Genomic DNA, 21336 nt, shown 5'->3' with positions numbered 1-21336 from the left:
CTGAGGCTGAGAGGCAGTGACTGGCCCAAGGTCACCCAGTGAGCTTCATGGCTGTGTGGGGATTTGAACCCTGGTCTCCCAGGTCATAGTCCAACACCTTAACCACTACGCCAGACTGGCTCTCTTACCAGTTAAAGGGGCCCTTTTTCAGGGCCTATGATCTGTCAACAGTGATGCAAAGGCCTGATCTGTCTCCTCCTTGGCGTCCCACCTGTATCTGCCACATACAGTGCCGCAACCAGCACAGTTTTGTGATATTTCCTTGACCTATTGTGAGGCTACCTGGACTTCCTGTAGATGGAATTGCATCTCCACTGCTATTGCAATGGGGCTCCCAGCCCTCCCTGCTGCTCACTTGTGACACAGAGGATTATACAGAGCCTTAAAAAGTTGTAGACACCAAAGTCACAGTCCTAGGCAGCAAAGAACCCACGCTATAATCATTTTCGATATTCACACAATGGCACCACTTTGCAAGTTGGCAGCTGTTGTCCATGGAGGATTGTTTGGGACTTTAAGCATGTTGTTCAAGGAGGTCAAGCTGCAGTTATGTACCAAATTTCAATAACTTGATTTCAGTGGACCTACTGTGAGTATGACTAACGTTGGATATCACCCTTTACCTGCTAGTTAAGACGGGAAAGGAAAGAGGCCAATAGGTGATTTAGGCTGTTTATTAAATTCAGGAGTGCTTCACATAGGGGCCCTGCCTGTCTTGTCTTAGTTGTGAATGTGTCCTCACTTTGTTCTTGACAGATGCATCTTTCTGCCTTTCCTCTTTCTGTCCAATTTGCAGATGCAAAACCTGCTCCGTTGAGTTGCTACAAAGAAGTGAACATGCGAGGGGATCGGACTGGCAACTGTGGCAAGGATAAATATGGGTACAAGAAATGCAAAGACGAGTAGGTTCTACCTGTGAGCAGGTGTCCACTTTGCTGTGTCCTATGCGAAGGGGCAATGGATCACACACAGCCACCCATGCCGACAGAGACATGAAACAGTGCCCAGAGGGCAGAGCTTGGAAGATTACTTTTAAAAAGTAATAAATTACAGTTACCGTTACATGGCCCCCCAAAAGTAGTAATTACCGTTACAATTACAATTGCTCTGAAAGTAACTGATTACTTTACTTTTACTCAAAAGTAACTGCTACAATTACATTTTAGTTACTTTTTTTTTTAATTGCCTACAAGGTGCTGGCCTTGGCTGCTGCACATCTAAGTAGCCTAAAACAACATTAAAAATAAGCACACACACACACAGAGGGTAGTAGTATATATATATATTATCCATAAGATTAACAGAATGGCATAACAGAATCTCACATCCCCTCACCCCACCCCCAGCAATGATACCCCAACACAGTTTTGTATATATATTGCCTCCAGCTCTTTTTTCCTTCCACTCCTGTCCATTTTTAAACAATTGTTTTCTCCACCCCGTCTCGCTCTCCACCTCCTCTCTTGTTGCCTCCTAAGCACCCATAGAGCATGAAGGAAGAACAATGCTGCACAGAAGCCCAATTTGAAGCGCATGATTTTTATTCACAAATCAGAGCAGCAGAAGACTCCCCTGCTCCTCCCCAAGTAATGCGCAAAAGTAATGCTGGAAACATTCCAATTATGCCTCAACAGTAATGAAGTTACTACTCGTTCTATTACCAGCAAAATGTAATGAAGTTACCTACTCGTTACTCAAAAAAGTAATAAATTACAAGTAATTCGTTACTTGTAACTAGTTACTTCCAAGCTCTGCCAGAGGGTTAATGGCTCTTCAGCAGTGGTGGGTTGTTGTGCCGACTGGGACTGGTAGGGTGGAATGCAGGGGGGCCAAGAGTAGGTGGAGCCAGAGTCAACAGATTTTGCCCTCGTCCTCATCCCTGCCGAGTTCTGTAAGGGCAACTCTGAGACTAAGGTTGAGGAAAAAGCTGCCTGGCAGGGCCACCGCTGGACTAGCTGTGAGTAAGTAAGGCAGGCAAGGTGGGGGATGGCCGAGAGCAGACTGAGGCCCATTTGGCCCAGCAGACCGGCCTCTTGCAGCCTGGCTTCTTCTGTTCTGCTGCTGCCCTGCATACCATGTGAAAAGGGCATAGGGTTACCTTGGATCAGAGGTGGCTAACCTTCATTATGTTGCCAGACTATAATACCAAAGGGAGAGTAAACTAATAAAAAGTGATGAGCCAAGGTTATGCAATGGGCTTCCAGGCTGAGTGGAGAATTTGAACCCAAGCCTCCCTATTCCAGATCCAGTTCTCTTGTTCACCAGTACACCAGCAGGGTTGGGTGGTGCTGCAGAGCTGCCCTCACAGCGACATGCCTTGATGGGAGAGGGCAGGGTGGCACTGCGGTTTGGACTGAGCAGCCACACAGCCCCGAACTCACCGCCACCCTGTCCCGCCTCTGTACCATCCAGGAAAGCGGCAGGAATCCCACTGTCAGGAGGGCAACTCTGTGGCACCACAGCAACCGCTCTTGAACTACGCTCTGCTGTCTCCCAATTAACAGAATCCCAGAGTTGGAAGAGATAGAATCATAGAATCATAGAGTTGGAAGGGGCTTTGTAGGCCATCAAGTCCAACCCCCTGCTCACAGCAGGAAATCCTCAGCTAGAGCATCTCCCGCAGATAGCTGTCCAGCCTCTGCTTGAAGACATCCAGCGAAGGGGATCCCACCACCTCCTGAGGAAGTCGGTTCCATTGCCGAACCGCCCTTACTGTCAAGAAGTTCCTTCTAATGTCCAATCTGAATCTACACTTCTGCAACTTAAAACCATTAGACCTAGTCCTACCCTCTGGGGCAGCAGAGAACAAATCTGTACCCTCCTCTATGTGACAGCCCTTCAGGTACTTAAAGAGTGCAATCATCTCACCCCTCAGCCTTCTCTTCACCAGACTGAACATGCCAAGTTCCTTCAACCTTTCCTCATAAGACTTGTTCTCCATACCGGCTATCATCCTCGTCGCCCTCTTCTGAACCCGCTCTAACTTGTCTATATCTTTCTTAAAATGAGGCGCCCAGAACTGAACGCAGTATTCCAGATGAGGCCTGACCAATGCAGAATATAGTGGGACTATTACTTCCCTCGACCTGGAAACTATAGCTCTGTTTATGCAGCCCAAAACACCATTTGCCTTTTTTGCCGCAGCATCCCACTGCTGGGTCATGTTCAACTTGCGATCCACTACAATTCCAAGGTCCTTCTCACACGCACTACTGCTAAGCCGGGTATTTCCCATCCTGTACCCGTGCATTTTATTTTTGTGGCCTAAATGCAGAATCCTGCATTTGTCTTTATTGAATGTCATTTTATTAATTTCAGCCCAATTTTCTAGTCTATCCAGGTCCCTTTGGATTTTATTCCTGTCTTCCATTGTGTTAGCTATCCCTCCCAGTTTCGTATCATCCGCAAACTTCATAAGGCTTCCCTCCACCCCATCATCTAAGTCATTGATAAAAATGTTGAAGAGTATCGGCCCCAGGACAGAACCCTGTGGCACTCCACTCGAGACCTCCTTCCAGTCCAAAGCAGAGCCACCGACGACCACTCTTTGAGTACGGTTTTCCAACCAGTTGTGAATCCACCTGACAGTATTTCCATCTAGTCCGCATTTGACGAGTTTGCTAATCAAAAGGTCGTGGGGGACTTTGTCAAACGCTTGGCTGAAATCTAGATAGATGACATCTACAGCATTTCCACCATCTACTAAGCTAGTGACCCGATCAAAAAAAGAGATGAGATTAGTTTGACAGGATTTTTTCTTGACAAACCCATGCTGGCTCCTACTAATCACAGCATTGTCATCTAGATAGTTGCCAATGGACTCTTTTATTACCCGTTCTAATATCTTTCCCGGTATTGAAGTCAGACTGACCGGCCTGTAATTCCCCGGATCTTCTTTTTTACCCTTTTTAAAGAGCGGGATGACGTTTGCCCGTCTCCAATCCTCCGGCACCTCTCCCGTTCTCCAGGATTTCTCAAAGATGATGGCAAGAGGTTCCGAGAGTACATCAGCAAGTTCCTTCAATACTCTGGGATGCAGTTCATCAGGCCCTGGAGATTTGAACTCATTTAGGTTAACTAGGTATTTCCTGACTATCTCCTTATCAATCTTGAACTGCAATCCCGACCCCTTACTGAGATTGCTACCGATGGAAGGTTGCACACTGTTCCCTTTTTGGGAGAAAACGGAAGCAAAATAGGCGTTGAGCAGTTCTGCCTTTTCCTTGTTATCTGTCAACATTTTGCCATCCTCATTGAGCAGCAGTCCCACCGTTTTCTTGGTCTTTCTCTTGCTTCGAACATATCTGAAAACCCCCTTTTTGTTGTTCCTCGCTTCCCTCACCAGCCTCAGCTCATTCTGGGTTTTAGCTTTCCTTACGCAATTCCTGCAAGCCCGAGCCGCTTGTTGGTACTCTTCCTTGGTGATCTTTGAGGTCATCTCATCCAACCCCTTTGTTCAGACAGTTGAGTCTTCTATAGTAAATTTTAATGATGGGGGATATTTATTTGTTTATTTATTATTTGATTTATATCCCACCCTCCCAGCAGGAGCCCAGGGCAGCAAACAAAAGCACTAAAAACACTTTAAAACAGACATTAAAATACATTAAAACAAAACAACTTTAAAAACATTTTTTACAAAGCTTTGAATATTTTTTTAAAAAAGGTTAGAAAACATTTTTTTAAAAAAAGGTTTAAAAGCATATTAAAAAGCAAATCCAACAGAGAAGCAGACTGGGATAAGGTCTCCACTTAAAAGGCTTGTTGAAAGAGGAAGGTCTTCAGAAGGCATTGAAAAGATAACAGAAATGGCACCTGTTTAATATTTAAGGGGAGGGAGTTCCACAGGGTAGATGCTGTCACACTAAAGATCTGTTTCCAATGTTGTGTGGAATGGACCTCCTGATAAGATGGTATCTGCAGGAGGCCCTCACCTGCAGAGCGCAGTGATCGACAGGGTATATATGGGGTAAGACAGTCTTTTAGGTATCCTGGTCCCAAGCTTTGTACACCAAAACCAGAACCTTGAACTTGGCCCGGCAGCAAATGGGCAGCCAGTGCAAATCTTTAAGCAGCGGGGTGACATGTTGGCAATATCCTGCTCCAGTGAGCAGTCTCGCTGCCGCATTTTGCACCAGCTGCAGCTTCCGGGCCAACCTCAAGGGCAACCCCACATAGAGCGCATTACAGTAATCCAGCCTGGACGTTACCAGTGCATGGACAACAGTGGTCAGCTATCCCAGTCCAGAAACGGCCGCAACTGTCTTACCAGCTGAAGCTGGTAAAAGGCACTCCTAGCCACTGAGGTCACCTAGGTCTCTAGTGACAAAGATGGATCCAGGAGCATACCCAGACTACGGACCTGCTCTTTCAGAGGGAGTATGACCCCATCCAAAGCAGACAACTGACCAATTATCTGAATTCAGGAAGCACCAACCCACAGCGCCTCCATCTTGCTAGGATTCAGACTCAGTTTATTGACCCTCATCCAGCCCAACACCGAGTCCAGGCAGCGGTCCAGGGCTTGCACGGCCTCTCCCGATTCAGATGTTATGGAGAAATAGAGCTGGGTACTGTCAGCATACTGCTGAACCTCACCCCAAATCTCCTGATGACCACTCTCAAGGGCTTCATACAGATATTAAACAGCATGGGGGACAAGATGGTACCCTGTGGCACCCCACAGCACAACTGCCAGGGGGCCGAAAGACAGTCACCCAGTGCTGTTCTCTGAGAAAGACCTTGGAGATAGGGTCAGAACCACTGTAAAACATTGCCTCCAATACCCATCTCACCAAGTCGACCCAGAAGGATACCAATGCTATCAAAAGCTGCCAAGAGATCAAGTAAGAGTAACAGAGTTGCACTCCCCCCGTCCTTCTCTCGATAAAGGTCATCCATCAGCGTGACCAAGGCCAGTTCAGTCTCATAACTAGGCCTGAACCCAGACTGGAACGGGTCAAGATAATTTGTTTCATCCAAGACTACTTGCAATTGCTGCACCACAACCCTCTCAATCATCTTCCCTTAAAAGGGGGTATTTGCGACCGATTGGTAATTGTCGCAGACCAGTGGGTCCAGGGTGGGCTTTTTCAGGAGCGGTCTGATCACTGCCTCTTTCAGGGCGGCTGGAACCACTCCCTCCCGCAATGGTGTGTTGACCACACCCTGGATCCACTCAGTCAACCCCCCTTGGCAAGCTTTAAAAAGCCAAGAAGGGCAAGGGTCGAGAGGACATGTCGCTGGCCGCATCATCACAAGCACCTTGTCTATGTCATCAGACCGCATCAACTGAAACCGTTCCCAAGAAGTTGCAGCAGACATCCTGGACTTATGTGTGTTTTGCTTCTTTCACAAAGAGCAGGGAGGGGGAACCTCAGGCCCTGGGCCAAATGTGGCCCTCCATTTCCTACATATCTGGGCCTTGTAAGTTTCACCCCCTCCCTAGCCACACACTCCACTGCCACACCCCTCACTGGACTTGATTAACATCTTTAAGTGTTTTTGTCTGGCTGGCATGTAACTGTGAACTCTGATCATGTTTTTTGCTTACCTGAATGGAGGGTAGAGAGGTTACGTGTCAAGAAACTAGCCTGCCATCTAAAAATAAAATTTATATTGCTGCACCTACTTTTGTCTCTGGCCATACCCTCTACGGGCATGTGGCCCACAGGAAGCTGCCTAGATGGAAATGTGGCCCTTAGGCAGAGCTTAGAAAAGTTACTTTTTTGAACTACAACTCCCATCAGCCCTATGCAGTGGCCATGCTGGCTGGGGCTGATGGGAGTTGTAGTTCAAAAAAAGTAACTTTTCCAAGCTCTGCCCTTAGGCTAAGCAAAGTTCCCAACCCCTGACATACAACATACTAAATTTCTCTTCTGTCCCTGTTGGGCCTTTTCTCACAATGAGTTCAGCTGTCCAGGTGTTGTACTGAAGGCCCACACAGTAGTTGGTCATCAAGGAGCTGCATGTTCTTTTTTCTCACCTTTTTCTTTCAGAGACGTCTTATGCGGAAGGATCCAATGCACTGATATTAAAGCAATTCCAAGATTTTCAACTGGGCAAGCTATACTACAGACTCCTATGGATAATGTATTGTGTTGGGGTACAGAATTTCACAAAGGGGATGAGGCAAATGATGCTGGAGCAATAGAAGATGGATCAGCGTGTGGTGCTAACAAGGTAACATAATAAGGATGGTTAGATCTATGAGCAAGGCTGAAGAGACAAGTCCTGTCTGGCTTGGGAAATGCCAATTTTACAGGTTACAATGCCTGGAATTAAAACTGGCTGGAGTGCTCCTGCTGATGAACCTTAGTTGGGTGTGCTGTGGTGTTTATTTAATCTTACCTTGGGTTGTCAGGAATCTAGGCTTGTGGTTTTTGAATTCTGCATTAATGTCTAATATAAATGATTGGTTGAGATTAAGCCAAACTCAAGGCCTCATAAAATTTGAATAACTATCCTTCCAAGGGTTTGCCTTGACCTGATTGAAGAATTTCTTTAGAGAAGACCAGGCAGTAACTTTGTGGATTTTCAGATTAACCATCTACTTTTAGGACCCATCTGCTCAGCTAGGAGTATTTTCTGGATGTCTACAAAGCTATGAGATCAGGCTTTTCTGCCACCTGTAAATTATTTGATTAATGCATTTATATATACTTTTTCTAGATATGCATCCACAGAGCATGTGTTGACCTGAAAGTTCTCAGTTATGATTGTAATTTCACAAAATGTAACCACCAGGGGGTAAGTAGCAAAGATGTTTACTTCTGAGACCAGGGTGGGTTAGTGGGATGCTTGCTTGCTTGTCGTTTACAGCATTCCTCAGTTGCCTTCCCAGCTTTTGATCTTCTGCTCAAGACAATGTACGTAAAAATATAACAAGTGTAAGCCCTTGCTAGTTCTCCTAGGAGATACAAAATCAGAAATACAGACTGATAGGTTGGAAATTTAAATATAGGTGCAAGAATGTCATTGGCAGCAAAGGTGGTGTACATATGAGAGCCACGCAGAACAGGAGTGGTAGAACATGGCAAGATATGCATAGCAAGGATATCAAAATCGACAGAAATTATATAGTTAAGGGAAAGGTGTTTAAAAAAAACCCTCAAACAATTTGAGAAAACTGGTCTCTTCTTACAACATGCATGAAAACAGAAGTTTAATGTAGAAATGTTTGGCACTTTTTCACTGCTGAAATGAAAACATTTATTCATTTATAAAAATATTTGTATACTGCGATTTCATAAAAAAAATCAAAGCAGTTAACAAACATTATAATACAATAAAAAACACACAACAATTAAAAAAGATCACCTGCTGACTAAGATATAAAGAAGGTTGTAACTGCTTGAGAAAGCGATTTGGCCAAACAGGAGATGGATTCATTCCATAAAGAAAGCCTACAGACCTGAACTTACAAGGTCTGAACAGGGTGGTTCATGACAGATGCTATTGGAGGTCACTGATTCATAGGGTCACCATAAGTCATAATCGACTTGAAGGCACATAACGACAACAAAAGAACAAATTAAACCAGAACTGTCACTAGAAGCTAAAATGATGAAACTGAGGTTATCATATTTTGGACACATAACGAGAAGACAAGATTCACTAGAAAAGATAATAATGCGGGGGGAAACAGAAGGGAGTTGAAAAAGAGGAAGGCGAAACAAGAGATGGATTGATTCCATAAAGGAACCCACAGACCTGAACTTACAACATCTGAACAGGGTGGTTCATGACAGATGCTCTTGGAGGTCGCTGATTCATAGGGTCACCACAAGTCGTAGTCGACTTGGAGGCACATAACAACAAAAGTGTTTATAGGAAATGTCTATATGATATATTTAGTATTATAGTAGTTTATATATTATTACATTATAATTATTAGTGTGTTTTATATAAGGGTGTGTGTGTGTGTGTGTGTACACGTGCATACACATACAATATAAAGAGAAAATAAAAATAGGAAAAAATAAAAATATGCATAAGCAAATACCATTATTTATTTTATTATAAATGAATTAATATATTGCCATCTTGCCAAACATCAGGGTGGAGTACCGCAACATAACATTTAAAAGCAATACAAAACAAGATTGGCCCAGATCATTAAGGTGACTGGCTATTCAAGAGACATTTTAAATAGCTGCGTAGATCTGTTGGCACAAAAAAGTCTTCAAGAAAGATCTGAAAGTGCCGGCCAGATCTCTGGTGGAAGAGTGCTCCACAGCATGAGACTGGCAATGCTCAATGCCCGAATTGTTGTTGAGGCCAGTTGGGTCTCTGTAAAGATGGGTGACAAGTAACAGCACTCTTCTGGATGATCTCAGTGACACAATTACACAATTTTAAACGGGGTTCAAAACCATACCAAAACTTACATTTTGAGACTCCTTTTTCATATACTGGCTTTTAACATTATTTTATTATTGTATTGAACTTACCGTAAACCACTTAAAAATATATATTTTATTTTAATAGAAAAGCACTATACAAATATTTTAAAGAAAACCACTCATTCCGAGCAACTAGAACCCAATTATCAGCCTAAGTATCTGCATGTGTGTGTTTTATACACGCAATAGTGCTCAGCAGCCTCTGAGTAAACAAGCTTTTAGAGCTTGGAAAAGTTACTTTTTTGAACTACAACTCCCATCAGCCCTAGGCAACATGGCCACTGGATTAGGCTGATGGGAGCTGTAGTTCAAAAAAGTAACTTTTCCAAGCTCTTTAGCTGGTGGTGAAAAGCACAGCAGGAGGAGCTACATTTGCTGGCTGTTCCAGAGAGCAGATTCCCCAGCTGCAAAGGCAGGGCAAACACCCTCTCTTAGGCTTTATGGGCACTTGTCTCTGATGTAGTGGCTGAACTTCACTAACAGCCAAAAAAACTTGCACTTTAAGAATGTGCCTATAACCACAGATATTTCTATCAAACTTTAAAAAGCAGGGAAATTGGGCAGCACTAGTGAATGCACCAGGGGAGTAGGAGACCCGATCTAGGGGATAAATCCAAATGTTTATGTGCTGCTCAAACACATGATATGTTTCAGGTGTGCAACAATAACAAGAATTGCCACTGCACTTATGGATGGGCCCCTCCCCACTGCACTGAAAGGGGATTTGGAGGAAGTATTGACAGCGGTCCCGCTCCTGAACACGTGAGTGAGTATCACAAAATCTCAGCTTGTTCTTCTTGTCATCGCAAGTGTGTGCTGTTTCGGCTTTTTGTTTCGATGGATTTGTCATTTCTCATCGCAGGGAAGTTTATACCTCTGCAGTTGGTATCTAGGTATCTTCCTCTCAACAGTCCAAGAAAATCTCTGGATTTGAGTCTGCCACGAACTGACACATTTTGGATCAGATCATCAGCTGAAACAATTTTGGATTCAAACTTTGATTGGATTACTGCAGTGTACTCTGTATGGGGGCTTCCCTTGTGGCTGGTCCAGAAGCTGCCACCAGTAAACCACTTAGAGGTTTCATTACAAATCAAGTGGTATTTAAATTGTGTTAAATAAATAGTGTAGAATGCAGCAGCAAGACTGTCAAAGGAGGTCTCCTATGGGCAGCACGTAGCTGATTACTCATGCACTGGAGACATCCAGACTAGATTGCTGTAATGCACTCTAGGTGAGTTGTGTTTGATGATTCAAGAACTAGTGCAAAATAACATAATAATAATAATAATAATAATAATAATAATAAATTTAATTTCTGTGTCGCCTATCTGGCCAAAGGCCACTCTAGGCGACGTACAAAACAGTTAAAACACAATGAGATAAAATACAATAATACAATAAAAAACAGTATGAGAATAATACAGCAGCAACAATATTAAAACAGGGTAGGAGGCATTTCAGTCACAGTAATTAACCCTCCCCAGAGATCCCAAAGGCCTGTTGAAAGAGCCAGGTCTTTAAGGCTTTACAGAATACATTTAGGGAAGAGGCGTGCCGGAGATCTTGTGGGAGGGAGTTCCAGAGAGTGGGGGCCGCCACTGAGAATGCCCTCTCTCTTGTACCCGCCAATCTAGCTGTTTTTGTCGGCGGGATTGAGAGAAGGCCTTGAGTGGCTGATCTTGTCGGGCGGCATAATTGGTGGCGTTGAAGGCGCTCCGTAAGATAAACTGGGCCGAGACCGTATAGGGATTTAAAGGTTAATACCAACACCTTGAATTGGGCCCGGAAAACAACTGGTGTGATGTGATCCCGGCGGCGACTATTCGTAAGTAGTCGAGCCGCCGCATTTTGTATAAGTTGTAATTTCCGGACCATTTTCAAGGGTAACCCCACGTAGAGCACATTACAGTAGTCCAAACGAGAGGTGACCAGGGCGTGTACTACCAGGGGGAGCTGATGTGCAGGAAGGTAGGGTTGCAGCCTTCATATGAGGTGTAGTTGATACCAGGCTGCCCGGCTCACCGCCGAAATCTGAGCCTCCATGGACAGCCTGGAGTCAAGTACAACCCCAAGGCTGCGGACCTGGTCCTTCAGGGGTAAACTCACCCCATTGAACTTCAGGTCAACATCTCCCAACCTTCTTTTGTCCCTCACAAGTAGCACCTCGGTCTTATCGGGGTTCAGCTTCAGCTTGTTCCTTCCCATCCATCCACTCACGGATTCCAGGCACTGGGACAAGGTCTCCACAGCCAACTCTGGTGAAGATTTAAACGAAAGATAGAGCTGAGTGTCATCTGCATATTGGTGACACTGCAGCCCAAATCTCCTGATGATTGTCCCCAGCGGCTTCATATAAATATTAAATAGCATGGGAGAGAGGATAGAGCCCTGTGGCACACCACAATTGAGAGGCCAAGGGTCTGAAACCTCCTCCCCCAATGCTACTTGTTGGTACCTATCGGAGAGAAAGGAACGGAACCACTGTAATACAGTGCCTCCAATTCCCAATCCCTCCAGGCAATGTAAAAGGATACCATGGTCGACAGTATCAAAAGCCGCTGAGAGATCGAGGAGGACAAGAAAGGTGAATTCTCCCCTATCTAATGCCCTCCTCAAATCATCTACCAGAGCGACCAAGGCTGTTTCAGTTCCGTGACCAGTCCTGAAACCCGATTGGTATGGATCCAAGTAATCCATTTCATCCAAGTGTGTTGACAACTGGTTGGCCACCACTCGCTCAACGACCTTGCCCAAAAATGGTAGGTTCGAAATTGGGCGGAAGTTATTGAAAACTTGGGGATCCAAGGAGGGCTTCTTTAGGATGGGCTTTACAATTGCCTCCTTGAAGGCTGATGGCATCACACCCTCTTTCAAGGAAGCGTTTACCACCGCCTTGATCCCCTTGCCCAGTTTCTCTCTGCAGCTCATAAGGAGCCACGATGGGCAAGGATCAGTTAGACAAGTGGTAGGCTTCACAGATGAAAGCACCTTGTCCACATCCTCAGAAGGGAGAAGCTGACACCGACCCCAACTTACCGGCATGCAACTGGCCAACTCTGGTTCATCCACTGTATCCACGGCGCACGGGATCGAGCTCCGTAAGTGTTCGATTTTGTCAGCGAAGTGCTTTGCTAATATATCACAGGAGGCCTTTGACTGTTCCAAGGGTTCCTGAGCAACTGGACCGACCAGGCTTCGGACCACCTGGAACAGCCTCCTGGGACAGCACTCCGCAGACGCAATAGAGGCAGCAAAGAAAGCCTTCTTTCCTGCCTTTATTGCCACTTGGTAGGCAGCTACTGCTGCTCTAACCTGTGTCCGGACATCTTCGGAGCGAGATTTCCGCCACCGGCGCTCTAGTCGTCTCACCTCCTGTCTCAAACTACGCAACCGCGGTGTATACCATGGTGCTAGTTGAGTTCTATTCAGGGGAGAGGACGTTTCGGAGCCACCCGGTCTAATGCCCTGGTGATCCCATCATTCCACTCCTTCACCAGGGTTTCGACCAGGCGACCTTCAGCAGGTTCCAATTCCCCTAGCGCAGTCAGGAATCCATCCGGATCCATCAGGCGCCTGGGGCGGACCATTCTAATAGGTCCTTCACCCCTGCGGAGGGGGCATGGCATTGAGAAGTCCATGTTTACCAGGTAGTGATCTGACCATGACACAGGGGTGGAATGAACCACTCCCAACTTCAGACCACTTCTCTCCTCTCCCAGGACAAATACAAGGTCGAGAGCATGACCGGCTACATGGGTGGGCCCAGTGTTACTAAGGTGCAGTTCCCAGGAAGCCATGGTTTCCAGGAAATCCCGAGGGGCTCCAGTGAGAGTGGCCTCGGCATGCACGTTAAAGTCACCCACCACTAACAATTCTGGGGACAATGCCCGTACAGCCGAGACCACCTCCAGCACCTCGGCCAGGGAGTCTGCTGTGCAGCGGGGTGGGCGGTACACCAGCAGGATCCCTAAACTGCCCTTCGGGCCCAACCTGCAGTACATACAATCAACAAATTGAGTCCTATGGAGAGGAGGTCTGGCAAAAACCAAGGACTCTCGGTAGATGACTGCCACGCCCCCTCCCCGCCTTCCTACCCTCGGCTGCTGTGCATAACTTATGCTTATGCTTGGACGTTGGTGGAGGCTAGGCAGTTGAGATATGAGACACCAGCTTTGTACTGGTTACACTGGGGTTTGGTGCATTTCCAGGCCCAGTTCAAAGTGCTGGTGATGACTATAAACAACCTAAATGGTTTGGGACAGGTTATCCAAAGGGTCGCCATCACCACCTGTATGGCCCAGCCTTGGAGACTCTGCACATAAGTCCTCTGGTAAAAACAATCAGGTTGGCAATCATGAGGGCCAGGGCTTTTCCCGAGATGTCCCCCAGGTTGGGAAATTGCCTCCTGAATTTGCACATGACCTTGACAGTACAGACCTTCAGATAGGGCTTAAAAACACATTTGTTTTGGGCAGGGTTTTCTTAATGGCCTGTGATGCTGCTGGTCTGAAACATTTTGAAATGTATCTTATGCAGATATCTTTATAGAATGATCCTGGGATATGTATTGGTTTTATGCTACAATTTTATTTTAGTTTTTTTTTAAATGGTTTTTAATTCTTTTTAATATTGTTTTATATTTTATGAAAGTTGCCTTGTGAGGGCTATATTGTAGTAGGATAAGCAATCTGTCCTTTAGGGCCAGAGTGCAGACGATAAACTTTACTTCTCACTCTCCTTGTTTAATCAGAATCTAAAAAGACTTTAATGCTGAGCTCTGTGCTTGGGATGGCTTTGCTCGTGCTGGCTGCTGGTATAACATTTAGGAACTATATACTGAATTGGTAAGTCGAGTCTCCCTTATTCGTCGCACTCAACATGATAAAAATGTGTCCATGTTGCTTGTTTTCAGACTTGTCAGCCTGCCCCAGTGCTCTCTTCTCACAGGCGTCTTCAAGGGGAGGGAGGGGCAGGGGGGCAGTTTCCTAACCCCTGGATTAATCATAATCTTCATATTCCCATAGAATCACAGAATTGGAAGGTGCCCATATGGCCATTGCCCTGCTCAATGCCAACTCCCTGCTCAGTGCAGGAATCAAAGCATATATGGCAGGTGGCTGTCCAGCTGCCTCTTGAATGCCTCCTGTGTTGGAGAGCCCACCACCTCCTGTTAAAGCGGTATGACAATGGAACCGTTAAGACTTTTTTCCTGATGGTTAGCCAAATGTAGCTTCTTAGCCCATTATTCCGTGTCCTGCACTCTGGGACGATCGAGAAGAGATCCTGGCCCTCCTCTGTGTGGCAACCTTTCAAGTACTTGAAGAGTGCTATCCTGTCTCTCCTCAGTCTTTTCTTCTCCAGGCTAAACATGCCCAGTTCTTTCAGTCTCTCCTCATAGGGCTCTGTTTCTAGTCCCCTGATCACCCTTGTTGCTCTCCTCGTTCCCGTTCCCATTTGTCTGCATCCTTCTTGAAGTGAGGAGACCAGAACTGGGCGCAGTACTCAAGATGAGCCCTAACCAGTGCCGAATAGAGGAGAACTAGTACTTCATGAGATTTGGAAATTATACTTCTGTTAATGCAGCCTAAAATAACAATTGCCTTTGGTTTGAAGCCGCATCACACTGATGGCTCATATTCAGCTTGTGATCGATGACAATCCCAAGATCCTTCTCGCATGTCGTATTGCTGAGCCAAGTATCCCCTATCTTATAACTGTGCATTTGGTTTCTTTTTCCTAGGTGTAGAACTTTGCTTTTATCCCTGTTGAATGTCATTCTGTTGTTTTCAGCCCAATGATCCAGCTTTAGTTTTTTTTAAAAAAAGAGGAAGTTTCTAGCATTTTATAGAGCCTCAGATATAAAGCAAAATGTATAGGCGCTATTCTTTTCACTTCTGATGAGAAACTAGCCTGCTTCCTCTTTCAAGTGTTTTAATTTGCCCAGCCCCCTTACCTCACTGGAAAAATTCCGGCAGATGCTAATATCTCTTCCTCAAGCATCCTGCCTAGACATCAAACACAAGCAAGGGGGAAAGAGCCCTCAAAGAGTGCACTTGGCTTCTAACATCTTTACAGATGACAAGGTTGGTGTGTGAGAGGAAGCCCTTTAATAACACACAAAAGTCAGTTCCACACCATGTGTTTAAAGCACATCCAATGCACATTTAAAGTACATGACTTCCCCCCAAAAATAATGGGAACTGTACTTTCTTAAGGGTGCTAGGAACTTGTAGCTCTGTGACAGGAAATCCAGTGTTCCCAGGATTCTTTGAGGGAAGTGATGTGCTTTAATGTGCACTGGAGTGGATGTCATTTAAATGTATAGAAGGCAAGAAAAGTTCCTTCAGTTTCAACTTCTTGCTTAAATGCAAAAGGAAAGTCCACTAACCTCTTCTTATTTTGCCACAACAGGTGCGGAAGACTAATCAGAGACGGAACATCTCCAAAACCTATTGATTCTGTTTCAGAAAGTACTGTAAGTTCCTGAAAGGTTCTGTGTGGAACACCTTCCAGCCCTTCTAGTTTCTCATTTCCATTTAAAAAATCACGGAGGGGAAAGTATATGAAGCTGTGTAATGCTAAGTCAGATCACTGGGCCACCAAGGGTGCAATCCAACTGCTATTTATGCTGGGCTGAGGGGAGTTGGATATGGCGGACCTCCGGCTGAGCCAGGTGGGTCCTGGCTCAGCTGGGCTACTCCGGGCCACGTCGGCATAAACCCCTCACCCTGACTCAGGTGGCTGAGCTGGGAACCAACAGGCACAGCCTAAGGTCCACCTGGGAAGCCCAGCCCGGTGTAAGGGGAGCCAGCAGAAGGCCTGTTCCAGGGGCATGTTGGCGGAGGGGTCGAGGAGGAGGACTTATATGGCTACCAGCATCACCTCACTGACACAGAAGTTAAGGGACTTCACATTTTAGCAGTTCAGGTCAAAGATGTCATCAACAGCAATGTAATGACCACCGTTGTTTTTTTAAAAAGTCCAGTATCTGGGAAAAGCCACCAGCAGCTCATAGCAAACAAGACTGCTCTGCAAAAATAGCAAACATGCGAACTGTAGAACAGTGTGATGTACAGTTCACCTTTATCAAACTTCTCACCCATCCCTAATATAGACAGAAGGGTCCTTTGTGTGTGTGTGTGTGTGTGTGTATCCATGTCCTATGCATGAAAGGTTTTCCTAATTGTCCCTTTCCCTTACAGATCACATGAAAAGAGTTAAAATTACAGCTGAATGGGATTATCTTTGCTAGGTGTGAAATGGGAAATTGTGGGATGTGAAATAACACTCACCCACACCCCTCTTTGGGAGGGCAACATGCAGAGTACAGGGTGGTGGTTTGATTTTTCAAGACTGATTTCCTTATTCCAGGAGCATCTCAGTGATGAAGAGGACCAGAGCGACTGAAGCACCATTCCTTGGTCATCTCATGGAGGACACCTGCTCAGGTAAGTTCCCAGGGAGAAGGTGAGGGAAAGTAGCCAATGAGGCTACTCTGTGTACTTCTGTGTAGTTCCTGCTCCGGGTGAGAGCCTGTGCAATGAACTGAATCATAAGAGAAAGTCGCCAGATGCCTTCAGACTGAGAATCTGCACCTGGCAGACGGCTGGTCCTCCCTGGATGTGAGAGAGGGATTTGCCCTGTGTGAAAGATATTGAGTGAATATGACTGTTCCCAGTTCTCTCAGAGGCCTACTGGGATAACTGGTTCAAGTGCTTTTTGTTGGTGGGTTCTTGTTGTGTCCATATCAGGTGTTTAGGAGGAGTCTTAGTAACATGGATGATGCCACCCCAATTTGATCATGGGTAGAGGGAGGTATAGCCATGGGGAGGTGGTAAGCTACCATAGAAGACAAGGGCAAGGCTATCTACAGCAACGCCGTTTCTGGACCGGGATAGCCTGACCACTGTTGTCCACGCACTGGTAACCTCCAGGCTGGATTACTGTAATGCGCTGTATGTGGGGCTGCCCTTGAGGTTGGTCTGGAAGCTGCAGCTGGTGCAAAAAGCAGCGGTGAGACTGCTCACTGGGGCAGGGTATCACCAACATGTCACCTTGCTGCTGAAAGAATTGCACTGGCTGCCCATTTGCTACCGGGTTTTGGTGTACAAGGCTTGGGACCAGAATACCTGAAAGACCGTCTTACCCCTTATATACCCAGGCTATCACTGTGCTGTGCAGGTGAGGGCCTCCTGCAGATACCATCTTATCAGGAGGTTCGTTTTGCACGATATAGAAAACGGACCTTTAGTGTGGCGGCACCTACCCTATGGAATTCCCTCCCCTTAAATATTAGACAGGTGCCATCTCTACTACCTTTTGAAGACTTTCCTCTTTCAACAAGCCTTTTAAGGCGAGACCTATCCCAGTCTGCATCTGTGTTAGAATTGCTTTTAATATGTTTTCTTTAATAATATGTTTTTAACCCTTTTTTTAAAAAAATGATGTTTTTAAAGCTTTTTTAAAAATGTTGTTATCGTCATTTTGTTTTAATATATTTTAGGGACTTTTATGATGTTTTAAAGTGTTTTTAGTGTTTCTGTTTGCTGCCTTGGACTCCTGCTGGGAGGAAGGGCGGGATATAAATCAAATAATAAATAAATAATAAAATAAAAATCTACGCCTTGTTCCTCGCTCCCGCTACTCTCATGGACGGGTTTCTTGTTGCTCATCTGCTGTGCCCACTGGCCTGTGTGTGTTGTTGTCTAATGCCACATCGGTACACAATAAGACCACACTCATCCATGATTTGATTGTGGATGAAGGTGCGGATTTTGCGTGCATTACTGAGACCTGGGTGGGTGAGCTGGGAGGAGTTGATCTGACTCAGCTTTTTCCACCTGGATACTCGGTGCAACACCAGCACAGGCTTCAGGGTTGGGGGGGGGTAGGAGTTGCTGTGGTCTAGAGAACTTCCATCTCTATCACCAGTTTTGGAGCTGGCTGTGAGGGCCTGCACCTGGTGTTGGGCCAAGGAGACAGTAAACTAGGGTTGCTGCTGGTGTACCATCCAGGCATCCACCCTGCTGCCCAGAAGCTTCTCTGACTGAGCTGGTGGAGGCTGTCTCATCTGTGGTATTGGAGGAGCCCAGAACGATAGTTGTGGGTGATTTCAATTTCCATGCTGAGGCTGCCTCTAGTGTTCCAGCTTGAGACTTCATGGCCTCCATGACGACCATGGGGCTATCTGAAGTTGTCACCTGTCTGACGCATAGAGCAGGGCATACCTTCGACTTGGTTTTTGCTCCAGATGGAGAAAGGGTTGGTCTGGAGATTGGGGGGTGGGGGTAGATTGCATCTCATTGTCATGGTCAGACCACTTCCTGGTGAAGTTTAGACTTACAGCTCCAATCCTCCCCTGCAGGGGTGGTGGACAGATTAAGAAGCTCCACCCATGGAGACTAATGGAATCCACTGGATTGCTGAATGCCCTGGGGAAGTTCCCAGTAGATAAGAGCAAGTGACCCTGTTGAAGCCCTTGTCACCCTGTGGAACAGCGAGGCACGTCGGGCTCTTGACACAGTTGCCTCGGAGTGCCCTGTCCACATTGTGGAGCCCGGCTTGCACCTTGTTACACCAGCGAACTAAGGGCAATGAAACAGGCTGGATGACAGCTAGAACGCAAGTGGTGAAAGACGGGCTGTGGGTCTGATCAGGCAGACATCATAACTATGCCTACTGTGTGGCAGTGAGGGTGGAGAAGAAGGCCCACTTCTCTGCCACCATTGCGTCCTCAAGTAGCCATCCAGTGGAGCTTTTCCTTATTGTCAGAGGTCTGTTGACATCAACTCCAGGAAATGGAGTTTTAGACCCTTCAGAGGTGCACTGTGAATTGTTTGCAAGGCACTTTGAGGGTAAAGTTGCTTGTCTCCATAGCAATCTTGATGCCTCATCCACATCTACTGTAGTTTCCAGTGAGGTGTTCAGTGCAATGTCTGCTGCAACTTCTTGGAAACAGTTTCAGTTGATGCGCCTGATGATGTGGACAAGGTGCTTGCGATGATGTAGCCAGCAATGTGTCCTCTCGACCCTTGACCTTCTTGGCTTATTAAAGCTTGCCGACGGGGGGTTGACTGCGTGGATCCAGGGTGTGCTCAGTGCGTTGTTGGGGGAGGGAATGGTTCCAGCCACCCTGAAAGAAGTGGTGATTTGACCGCTCTTGAAAAAGTGCACCCTGGACCAATTGGTTTATGACAACTACCGCCCTGTTGCAAGTACCCCTTTCTTAGGAAAGGTGATTCAGAGGGTTGTGGCGCAGCAATTGCAAGTACTCTTGGATGAAATAGATTAAATTGATCCATTCCAGTCTGGGTTCAGGCCTAGTTATGGGACTGAATCAGCTTTGGCCGCCCTGATGGTGACCTTTACCGGGAGAAGGACAGGGAGAGTGTGACCCTGTTATTCTTACTTGATATCTCAGCAGCTTCTGATACCATTGACCGTGGTATCTTTCTGGGCTGACTTTTAGGCACCTACTGAAGACCTTCCTCTTTCAACTAGCCTTTTGAGACCTTCGTCCCAGTCTGTGTCTGTGTTGGAATTGCTTTTTAATATGTTTTTAAAGATGTTTTGTTTTAATATGTTTTTAAGGATGTTTTGTTGAAATATATTTTAAAGTCTGTTTTTATGATGTTTTAGAGTGTGTTAGTGTTTTGTTTGCCAGCCTGGGCTCCTCCTGGGAGGAAGGGCGGGATATAAATTTTGTAGTAATAATAATAATAATAACCACAAACAGTGGTTTGCATCTGAATCATTGATTCTCTGTGAGATTCCAGGCTGTTTTATAGGGATGGGGTTAGAATCTCTCCCTGCCTCCCTGCCCATGAAAGCATCCCCTGGTCGTCCTGCTTCACTTGAACCTCCAATGAAAAATGTTAAAATATTGTCTTTTCTGCTAGATGCATCTCCACAAGAGTTAGAAATGCTGCTGTTGTTGTAAGGGCAGGTACTCAGAACATCCCTACTCCTGGCCCCTGCAACGGAAAGCACCTCAACTTCATAGTACTTCCTGTTGTGCCTTCTGTGATTCTTGCTGCTTGAAGCGATATATCTAGAAAATACCACAAAAGAGCAATTTTGTGACCACTTAGCCACCCCACTGTCACCATCAGATACACTCAGGGAGCAAGCCAAGCGGGGATAACCCTCCTTTGTTATCTTGTAGGGAGCAATGGAGACCTAACAATCAACAGATGGCATGTTGTTCTACTGAGTCGGTTAACGTCTACAGCAGAAGACATTTCTCTATATCTGAAGATCACTGAAGAACATGTTGTGGAGGAGAAAGCGCCACTCGCTCTACCTGCTGCTTTTGTGCTGCGCATCTTGCATTCTCTTCTGCTATTGAATCTCTGCCTAATCTCATCATCAGTCTTTGGACAAAGTGTTCTGCCTTTGAATATTGCATATATTTGTCATTGGTCTATCTCAGGGAGGAGTTGCCACCTCAGCTCTGAAATATATCATACATCAACCTCACTTGAGTTGTTTTACAACTAATTTCCTCCCCCGTCAGAGATTTCAGCTGCAGCACACTCCCTCCCTCCCCCTGCAGGAGCAGGCCTTGGAGGCTGCTTGCCACATGAAGGCTGGAACAGCCTGGAGGTCATTTAGCAATAGTCCTGTCTGGAGCTGAAGGCAGGATCTTCCACGCTTGCCCCCAAAGTTGAGCACTTGCACGTCACTCTTTGTTTTTCCATGCACTGAGAAATTGGTCATGTTGGCTGGGAAGTGACCTGGTTACAGAAACTTGGGTTAGGCCTGGACCAAAAAACCACCCATCACAACCCCATGCGGGAAGGCAGGCCCACTCACCCAAAGGAATGTGTATTGTTTATTTTAAAAACGTATACCCCACCTCTTTCAAAAAAGAACTCAAGGGAGTTGCAACAATAAATGACGCTGGTTTGATCTTTACAGCCCGAAACAG

The 21336-nt window shown here is 45.9% G+C and overlaps 1 protein-coding gene across 1 annotated transcript in view; it reads left to right on the top strand.

The window, feature by feature from the left end:
• Window positions 1–21061, top strand: part of LOC133386133 (disintegrin and metalloproteinase domain-containing protein 9-like) — a 61997-nt gene extending 40936 nt beyond the window's left edge. Inside the window, exons 8-15 of the mRNA XM_061629739.1 lie at window positions 797–902; window positions 6999–7182; window positions 7672–7749; window positions 10059–10170; window positions 14158–14251; window positions 15819–15882; window positions 16779–16855; window positions 20572–21061. Of these exons, the coding sequence (XP_061485723.1) occupies window positions 797–902; window positions 6999–7182; window positions 7672–7749; window positions 10059–10170; window positions 14158–14251; window positions 15819–15882; window positions 16779–16814 (674 nt within the window). The 3' untranslated portion in view covers window positions 16815–16855; window positions 20572–21061. The remainder of the gene's footprint in view (window positions 1–796; window positions 903–6998; window positions 7183–7671; window positions 7750–10058; window positions 10171–14157; window positions 14252–15818; window positions 15883–16778; window positions 16856–20571) is intronic.
• The last annotated feature ends 275 nt before the right edge of the window (window positions 21062–21336 follow it).

The sequence above is a fragment of the Rhineura floridana genome, chromosome 5, assembly GCF_030035675.1.
Source record: "Rhineura floridana isolate rRhiFlo1 chromosome 5, rRhiFlo1.hap2, whole genome shotgun sequence".
NCBI lineage: Eukaryota > Metazoa > Chordata > Lepidosauria > Squamata > Rhineuridae > Rhineura > Rhineura floridana.
The sequence above is the reverse complement of the archived record's forward strand: the minus strand, read 5'-3'. Positions and strand labels throughout refer to the sequence as shown.